At 45.2% G+C, this 10,000-nt stretch overlaps 1 protein-coding gene across 1 annotated transcript; it reads left to right on the top strand.

Annotated features, from left to right (window-relative positions):
* Positions 1–1,285: 1,285 nt before the first annotated feature.
* EAH_00046680 (glycogen debranching enzyme, putative) lies at positions 1,286–9,135 on the top strand (the record flags this gene model as incomplete). The annotated part of the gene is made up of 13 exons (XM_013391516.1): positions 1,286–1,409; positions 1,724–1,876; positions 2,056–2,344; positions 2,591–2,674; positions 2,864–3,109; positions 3,329–3,382; positions 3,541–3,688; positions 4,331–4,794; positions 5,138–5,267; positions 5,494–5,537; positions 5,616–6,307; positions 7,034–7,083; positions 8,098–9,135. 13 exons carry the CDS (start codon positions 1,286–1,288, stop codon positions 9,133–9,135), a joined length of 3,516 nt encoding a protein of 1,171 aa, XP_013246970.1.
* Positions 9,136–10,000: the final 865 nt, after the last annotated feature.

Here is a 10,000-nt window from a genome sequence, read left to right as displayed (position 1 = left end):
TGTAATTTATATAAAAATATATTTTATATTTTATACAGCATTCGCTTTAGTAGGTATACATTTACCTACTAATACACACATATATATATATATATGTATATATATATATATATATATATGTATATATATATATATACATATATTAAACACATATTAACATAAATGGGTGCATATAAATAAATAAATAAATAAATGTATATAAATATATGTTTATGTTTATATATCTGAGAGTAAATTTATAGATATATTGACTTCTAAACAGTGATGTGTATGTACGCCAAACATTTGCGTGAAAGTTAAAACAAAGGCCCTGAGTTTGGGGCTGCATGCGGCCGCCTATTAGGGTTAATATTATTTGTTTGTTTGCCTTTGTACGGGGATCAGAACTGTATATAAATCAAATAAATATATTTTATGCATGTAAAGCAAAGAAAGACATTATATATATTAGTACTCTGGGGGTTGCTGTGTATAGCCAGCCACTCCTAAACCCTAAACCCTAAACCCTCGAGGGTTTAGAAAAAAAAGAAAAAAAATAAATAAAACTCCATATATCATATCTGACGCTAGCGAGGTGAAGAAGCTAAACCCTAAACCCTAAACCCTAAACCCTAAACCCCAAGCAGAGTGGACAAGGTAACAAGGCTGGAGAAGCTGAGCGTCTCAGCGTGAACCCATTGCTCAATGAAGCATAAAAATCATATTTCAGCCTTTCATGCTAGGGTTTAGGGTTTAGGGTTTAGGGTTTAGGGTTTAGCGGGGTTGGCGGAGGTGACCGTACACCTGAAGAGCGGCCCAATGGCCAGGGGAGCGACGGAGGCATTATAGCGGCGATTTTCTTCAAATAAACCCTGGAAAAGAGATAATAAAGATTTAAAATAGATTAAATTATTTAATTTTAATCAAGAGGATATAATGAAATACTCAAAGAGATAAGAAAACAGAGAACAGCGAGGGGTCGTGCGGCTGGGGGCTCCTGCATAAGGTGTGCTCGACGAGCGATCTTAGTGTAATAAATTAATGTTTCTGGGGTTAAAAAGAATGGAAAAGACGTTTTAAATCTATTTAAATTGAAAAAAATAAATAAATTTAATAATTTTATACATAAAACACCTCGCCTCCGATGCCTTGCGTAGCGACAGCGCATGTGCCCGCAGGTCGAGACCGTCGGGCTGCTGGGGTGTACGTACACCTGAAGAATGGCGGCTAAATTTTCTTCTTCTATCTGTTTTTTCTATCATTTTTTACTCAATTAAATTCAATTAAATCAATTTAAATCTCCAAAATGAGGCGCGACGCCCCGGGACCCCCCAGCACCGGCACCAGCACTCCGTATACACCTGAAGGCCGCGGTGTATATTTTGCAGAATTTGATGAGTTGGGCGTTATAAACAAATTCGGGCAGTTTGGTAATTTTCAGATTCAAAAGGGTAAACCCTAAACCCTAAACCCTAAACCCTAAACCCTCAACACCCGTCCTACCACACGCAGCTGCAGCTGCCGCTCTCGCAGCCGTCAGGATGTTAACACCCCAATTCTGAGCCCTGATCTCCAAACCCTAAACCCTAAACCCTAAACCCTAAACCCTAGGGGTATGATAAAGAGGAAGAGATCGAATATGGAGGGCGTATACCTGGTTTCTTGGGTTGTTTTGCGTCACAGACGCGTGTGTGCGCCTGCCTAGGGTTTAGGGTTTAGGGTTTAGGGTTTAGGGTTTGTGCAGGATCCCTGGTGCTTCTAAAGGCTTATGAAGGCACGCAAAAAGCTGCAGTCACGGGGTGTATAGCCACCGACCCTCTAGGAAATAAACACCAACTCGACAGCAGGAAGGATACATTAGGGCATCTTACTTTTATATTCAATGCAGATATACCCGGTAAACCCTAAACCCTAAACCCTAAACCCTAGGGCTTACACACTGCAAGGCAGTGTGGTATCTCTGGAGTCTTTAGCATCAGACCGAAGCGGATAACCCGATCCCTTTCAGGGGGAGCTTGCTGCTGTTGCTTTGAGGGTTTAGGGTTTAGGGTTTAGGGCTTAGGGTTTGTGGTTTAGGCCCTTACAAGATCAACTTGTCTTTTGGAGGTGATTGCTGCTCTGGCGGTCCCTCTACAGCCACAAGCTCTCCTTCGGGCGCAGTAAGACAGCTGTCTCCTGCTCAACCTCAGCAGCAGCAGCAGCAGCAGCAGCAGCAGCAGGAGCAGCAGCAAGAATGGGGGCCCTGCAGCTACATTATTGTGCAGCCTGTTCTTACATTAAAAGGCAAACCAATTCCCGCTGAAGCCCTCACTGTACAGACAGCACTCTCCAGGTGTCTAGGCGGCATCAAACGCTGGCGACGCATGTACGAAACCCTAAACCCTAAACCCTAAACCCTACCTCTTCTGCAAGCTTCATATCTTAACCAAGCACACCAGTTCAACGGCTATGCAACAGTAGCAACAGCAACAGCAACAGCAACAGCAGCAGCAGCAGCAGCAACAGCAGCAGCAACAACGACAGCAGCAACAGCAGCAGCAGCAGCAGCAGCAACAGCAGCAGCAGCAGCAGATGAAGGCGATTGTTTATTTGTTGTTTGTTTGGGGTTTAGGTTTGAGCACGTAAAAGAGATGGGTTTTAATATGGTTCACTTAACCCCCCTTCAGACGGTGGGCGAATCGGGAAGCTGCTACAGGTGCCCTAAACCCTAAACCCTAAACCCTAAACCCTAAACCCTCGGCATTTGAAAGCATAAACCCCTCCCTCCCTCTATTGAGGAAAACATTAACCCTTTTTTGGGTGGTGTTACATGTCAGGGCGTTGGGTCCATTAGGGTTTAGGGTTTAGGGTTTAGGGTTTAGGGTTTAGGGTTTGTGTGGTTTAGTCTCGCGAATCAATTAGAAATTGATCCTTTCTTCTTCCGCGAAGAGCCTGAAGAGAAGGCGGCATCGTCGAGGCAGGGAGCAGCAGCAGCAGCAGCAGCAGCACCAGCAGCAGAAGAAGGTTATAAAGCTGTTGGTGCTGCTGTCTCAATGCTTGAGCAGGAGCTGGGAATATTGTCTGCAACAGATTTAGTTCTTAACCACACTGCAAGCAACAGCCCCTGGCTCGCGGATCACCCGGAAGCAGGGTAAGGGTTTAGGGTTTAGGGTTTAGGGTTTGGGGTCTAGGGTTTAGGGTTGCCAGCAACAGCCCCTGGCTCGCGGACCACCCAGGAGCAGGGTGAGGGTTTAGGGTTTAGGGTTTGGGGTCTAGGGTTTAGGGTTGCCAGCCACAGCGCATGGCTAGCGGACCATTCAGAGGCAGCGTGAGGGTTTAGGGTTTAGGGTTTAGGGTTTAGGGTTGCCAGCAACAGCCCGTGGCTGGTGGACCACCGAGAATCAGGGTTTAGGGTTGAAACACGGTTATTATTTAGGGTTTAGGGTTTAGGGTTTAGGGTAATTTGGGGTTATTTAATGTTATTTAGGGTTATATATAGGGTTATATATAGGGTTATATATAGGGTTATTTAAGGTTTAGGGTTTAGGGTTTAGGGTTTAGGGTTTAGGGTTTGTGTGTCAGGTATACACTGGAGAATTCTGCTCACTTGCGTGCAGCAGTTGAATTAGACATAGCGCTGAGAGAGTTTTCTTTGAGATTACATCGTAAAGAATTGTGCAGCAACTTTGGGTGTACAGACAGCATAAATAATGAAGAAGACCTTCAAAGGGTTATGCATGCATTAAGAGAGACAACCCTTAAACCCTTTCACTTCTTTGAGTGGTTTGTTATCGAGCCGGACTCTCTTTTTCTTGCTTGGGAGAGGCAGCTCTGCTCTGTCAAAACCCTAAACCCTCAGCATACCCCTCAAACCCTCATCAAGACTAAAGAAGAAAAGCTCGATACACTCGTACAGGCGGTAAGATATAAATATAAACACACAATTAGCGTTTATACACGTGGTTTACAGTTAGGGTTTACGATTAGGGTTTAGGGTTTACGATTAGGGTTTATGATTCGGGGTCATGATTAGGGTTTATGATTTGGGTTTACGATTTGGGTTTACAATTAGGGTCTAGGGTTTGCAGTTAGGGTTTATAATTAGGGTTTAGGAATAGGGTTTATTATTCTGAGGGGTTGAGCCGACTGGGAGTGCATGTAGAGGGTTGAGAGTTATTTAGGGTTTAGGGTTATATAGGGTTATTTAGGGTATAGGGTTTAGGGTTTATGGTTTAGGGTTTAGGGTTTATGGTTTAGGGTTATTATATAGGGTGAATGTTCAGGGTTATTATGTACGGTGGTTATTTAGGGCAATTATTTAGGGTTTAGGGTTTAGGGTTTAGGGTTTAGGGTTTAGGGTTTGTGTGGGCAGGCGTTGCGGGAGTGCGGGAAGGCGCGTCGCGTTGGTGTTTCAGTTAGCATAGATTTGCTGCTGCAGCTGTATCCCTCATTAGAATTTGCTGCTGAGCTGCAGCAAGCTCTGAGAGCAACAAAAGAGCAGCTAGTAGCAGCAGCAGCAGAATGTGAAGCTGCTGCTGCTGCTGCTATTGAAGGCCTAGTACGTTATGAACGGCTGCAATGCAAGCGAGGCCCTATCACACCTACAAACCCTCTCGTTCCTCCTTACTTTACTCTGATACCCCGCAACCGCAGCAGCAGCAGCAGCAGCAGCAGCAGCAGCAGCAGCAGCAGCAGCAGCAGCAGTGAAGATTATATTGCATTTGCTAATAATGGTTGGGTTATGAACTGGGATGCAACCAAAGACTTCGCAGCCCCCGGATCTCTTGTGTATTTAAAGAGACAGCTTGTTGTTTGGTCTGACTGCGTCAAGCTCAGGTATAAACCCTAAACCCTAAACCCTAAACCCTAGGCCCTGGCGTCGCGACACAGCAGCACCCAACAGACACTGTCCTCTCTCACCAAATGTACTGTACACTTCATCGCTTCAAGAAGAGGGTTTTGTTGGCTTACCTATGGTTAATTAGGGTTTAGGGTTTGGGGTTTAGGGTTTAGGGTTTAGGTACGCTCCTTGCCTCCTTTCTTGTGAGAGATGATGGCTCTTTAGGGTTATATATATATATATTTTTTTTTAAATGTAGGATTTTTGAGGGGTATTAAGGGTTTAGGGTTTGCTAGGGTTTAGGGTTTAGGGTTTAGGGTTTAGGGTTTGTGGTTTTAGGTACGGGTCTTGCCCTGAAGAGTCTCCTTTCTTGTGGGAGATGATGGGCAAGTACTGCAGATACACCGCAGAAGTATTTCCAGCAGTTCGCCTCGACAACTGCCACTCTACTCCTATTCACGTGGCCGAGGTAGGGTTTAGGGTTTAGGGTTTAGGGTTTAGGGTTTAGGTTTATTTACCCTTGTTCAGTGTTGTTTAATGTCAGTTAGGGTTATTTAGGGTTGCTTAGGGGTGGTTGGGGTGGAATAAGTTTGCGTGGAGTCTTTTAGGGTTGGTTAGGGTTTAGGGTTGGTTAGGGTTTAGGGTTTAGGGTTTAGGGTTTAGGGTTAAGGGTTTAGGGTTTGTTGTGTGTGCAGCACATGCTACGTGAATGCCGTCGTGTACGTCCAGACATTTGGGTGTATGCGGAGTTATTTACTGGTGACCAACGCGCTGATTTATATTTTGTTTCTTGTTTAGGGTTAAATGCATTAATTAGAGAAGCACTTCAAACATATACACCGCATGATTTGCTGCTGCAGCTGCAGCAGTTTGGCGGGATGCATGCAGTGGGGGCTCTAGACCCTAGGCCTTCATTGCTTCAGCTCCCAGGAGCAGCAGGTGCTGCAATTGCTGCTCTTGGTGTTGATGAACGAGGAGGAGCAGCAGCAGCTGCTGCTGCTGCACCTCCTTCTTCTCCTCCTGCAGGTGCAGCAGCAGCAGCAGCAGCAGCAGCAGCAGCAACAGCAGCAGCACCAGGGACAGTTTTGCTGCCGCTTCCTGTTTGTATTTGCCCTGCTCTATTTTACGATTGTACACACGACAATGAGCCTGCAGCTTCGAAGTTTACACCTGCAGCAACACTTGCATTTGCTGCTGCTGCTGCTGCTGTTGCTGCTGCATGCGGCAGCACCCGAGGCACCGATGAGCTCGTACCTAAGACCCTCTCTGTTGTTTCTGAGAGAAGATTATATAAAGACTATCATGCTGAAATACCTATTAGAGACCCAACAACAGCAGCAGCAGCAGCAGCAGGAGCTGCAGCAGGAGGAGGGAGAGGGAAACACGGCGCAGCAGCAGCAACAGCAGCAGCAGCAGCAGAACCACCACCACCAGAAGCAGCAGCAGCAGCAGCAGATGAAGGCGTTGAAGTGTCTTGGAGAGAAGCAGCAAATAATGTTGTTATTAGAGGTGAGTGGGATGGATGGACGAAAGATAAAGAATTAATTCGAGGAGACGACGGGGTTTTCAGGTGTATGTTGAGCTCCGAATGCTTCAAAGTAAATAATAAATCTGTTAATGCATTACAGTTCAAATTTATTGTTGATGGCGTCTGGAAATGCTCAAGATACACCCCAACCATCACAGACGCAAGCGGAAACACAAACAATGTTGTTGCTCTACCAGGCAAACAACCACCCGGTAAACCCTAAACCCTAAACCCTAAACCCTAAACCTTAAATTGCGTTACTATTACACAATCACGCGTCTGCTTCCCTCAGCCTGCAAGGGCTTTGTTCAGCCACTGGGGCGTTTAAGGTTTAGGGTTTAGGGTTTAGGGTTTAGGGTTTAGGGTTTAGGGTTTGGGGCTTTTGTATGTGTTCGTCTAGGGCTGTTGAGGGTTGTTTAGGGATGCTAGGGTTTCTTTAGGGTTGTTACATAGGGATACTGAGGGTTTAGGGTTTAGGGAGGTTTAGGGTTTAGGGTTTAGGGTTTAGGGTTTGCGTTCCATTTCGTTTTTCGGGTTTGTTGTCAGTTTAGGGTTTAGGGTTTAGTGTTATTGAGATTTAATATGGTCTTTCGGGTTTATTGTTCTTGCGAGGTAATATAGGGTACTTTATGGCTTAGGGTAATACTTTGGGGTTTAGGGTTTAGGGTTTAGGGTTTAGGGTTTAGGGTTTAGGGTTTGCGTTTCAGGGAGTCTTCCGGGTTTGTTAGGGGTTCGGCCTTTATTGAATAAGCTGCATGTGCGTCTGGCGGCTGAGGGTTTTATGCATTTCTCTGCGGCTCTGTTTGGCGATGATGTAATTGTAATTAAAAGATTAAATCCGCACTCTCTTCAGTGCTGCTACACCATCTTGCGCTGCGCATACACCCCAAATCCCTCCGGCTCGCCGCTACCCACAGTATGCGCAAACCCTAAACCCTAAACCCTAAACCCTAAACCCTAAACCCTAAACCCTAAACCCTAAACCCTAAGTAGTTCTAACAAACCCGTATAAACTCTAAAGAATTGTTAACAGCCCTATATAATTATATAGAGGCAGAAAAAATTGTTTATAACCCTACGAAGCACCTTAAACCCTAAACCCTAAACCCTAAGCAACCCACTTCATAAAAACCTTTATAACGCTAAAACACCCTAAACGCTAAACCCTAAACCCTCAAAAGCTCTAAACCCTAATTAACCCTAACACACTCTACACCCCACCAGCTTCCACAGCAAACCCTAAACCCTCAGTAGCAGTAAACCCTAAACCCTCCTTGCGCAATTTCAAATACCCCTAATTAACCCTAAACCCTAATGAACAGCAAACCCTAAACCCTCACCTTCAAACCCCAAAGGACCCTACTAAACCCTAGCCCCCACTAAAACCCTCAAATAGAAACCCTAACCAGCTTCGAATAACCCTAAACCCTAAACCCTAAACCCTCTTCTGAGTTTCCGTTTGCTCTCCGATTTCTCTCACATCTTCGCGCGAGGGTTTTTGCGTTATGCACACCGACTAGGGTTTAGGGTTATAAAGGGTTTCGTAGGGTTTTATAATTGATCTTTATAATAAGGGTTTTAAATAAGGGTTTTGGAGAGTTTTTAAGGCTTTAAAAGAAGGGTTTTAAGGGTTTAGGGTTTAGGGTTTATGGTTTTTAAGGGTTTTTAAGGGTTTTTAAGGGTTTTAAGGGTTTTAAAAGGGTTATTTAGGGTTTTGAAGGATTAATAAGGGTTATTTGTTTGTTAGTTTGTTTGTTTTTGTGTGCTTTAGATAGAACTGAGCGGGAGAATAGAAGAGGTTCCTATCATAGCATCTTTCTGTGGGGGTCGTGAGGCGATATATTCATTTAAAGAGTTAAAAGATATAATAAACGGTGTTGAGGGTTGTTCGTATGTGCACAGCAGCATATCCGATATAGCGAGGTGTACATACAGCTCAGAAGAAGGTGTGACATCTTTATCTTTACATTCATTTGCCCCCGGATCTATTGCTGTAATCTTTACGGGGTTAGAGGACAGATTGCTGCTGCAGCAGCTGCAGCAGCAGCTACGTGAGACAATAATGCGAGCTCCTTCATTGCTATCAGCAGCAGAAGCAGCTGATATTAATCATCTTCTCTTTAGATGCGACGCAGAAGAAAGAGATATTTCTTCAGGCTCACGGGGTGTATATGCATTACCCTCTCAAGGCCCTCTAGTGTATGCTGGCTTAGCCGGAGCTTGTGCTGCTCTTGATGCAGCAAGGAAGCTGCAGCAGCGAGAGCAGCAGCAAGCACCAATCTGCGAGAATCTGTCAGAGGGTTTGTGGCTGCTGCAGTATGCAGCAGAGAGGCTTACAGATATACCTACGTTGCTGCCGCTGCAGCAGCAGCTGCAGCAAACATACAATCTGCTGCAGCGGCTCAAAGGATATAACTCGCTTAGACCCTATATTATTGATAGGCTATTCAGTGGGGTGTATGCGCAGGTAGGGGTTTTAATACTTTCTCGTATTCCTGCTGCATCAGGCTTGCTGTCTGACAAAGCTGCTGCTGCTGTTGCTGCGCGTACAATTGCTTCTGCTGCTTCTACTTCTGCTGCTCCTACTGCAGCAGCAGCAGCTGCAGCAGCAACAGCAGACCCCTTGCTGCTGCACCTAGCTCTTGCAACGCTACAGTTCTATGCTTATGTTCCTTCTGCCCCACTCATCTGGGGATCGCACGATCCCAGCCTTGCTGCCGGTCTCCCGCACTTCGCGACTTCTTTCATGCGCAACTGGGGACGAGACACATTCATTGCAATCAAAGGCAATCTCATCTCCACAGGGTAACGCTTCACGAGGGTTTATGAGGGTTTATGAGGGTTTATGAGGGTTTAGGGGGGTTTAGGGGGGTTTATGAGGGTTTATGAGGGTTTGTGAGGGTTTATGATGGTGTATGAGGGTTTATGAGGGTTTATGAGGGTTCATGAGGGTTCATGAGGGTTCATGAGGGTTTATGAAGGTTTATGAGGGTTTATGAGGGTTTATGAAGGTTCAGGGGGGTTTATGAGGGTTTATGAGGGTTTATGAGGGTTTATTGTTAAGGGTTTCCGGGGTTCGTTAGGGTATTGTACAGCGCGCTGGGGTTTATTAGGGTTTGTAGGGTTTATTGGGGGTTTAGGGTTTGTGAGGGTTTAGGAAGGGTTTATGTCGGCATCGGGGGTTTATTAGGGTTTGCTAGGGTTTGCAGTGCTATGTCGGGGTTTATTGCTGGTTATAGGCCTTACGAGGGTTTATTTGTGTTTGCTAGGGTTTATATGAGGGTTTATGAGGGTTTAGGGTTTTCGTATTAGGGTTCATGAGGGTCTAGGGTTTATATTAAACTGATTGTTTACGATTGTTTAGGGTTTAGGGTTTAGGGTTTAGGGGTTTAAACGAAGGTTTACTGTGGAGGGTTAATTTGAGGGTTTAGAGTAGGGTTGTGAAGTGTTTAGGGTTTGTTCACGAGGGTTTAGAGTTTACGAGGGTTTAGGGTTTACGAGGGTTTAGGGTTTGTTCACGACGGTTTAGGGTTTACGAGGGTTTAGGGTTTGTTCACGACGATTTAGGGTTTACGAGGGTTTAGGGCTTGTTCACGACGATTTAGGGTTTACGAGGGTTTAGGGTTTGTTCACGAGGGTTTAGGGTTTGTTCACGAGGGTTTAGGGTTTGTTCA

This window comes from Eimeria acervulina, genomic scaffold (genome assembly GCF_000499425.1).
Source record: "Eimeria acervulina Houghton genomic scaffold, Eah_scaff697, whole genome shotgun sequence".
NCBI lineage: Eukaryota > Apicomplexa > Conoidasida > Eucoccidiorida > Eimeriidae > Eimeria > Eimeria acervulina.
The sequence above is the reverse complement of the archived record's forward strand: the minus strand, read 5'-3'. Positions and strand labels throughout refer to the sequence as shown.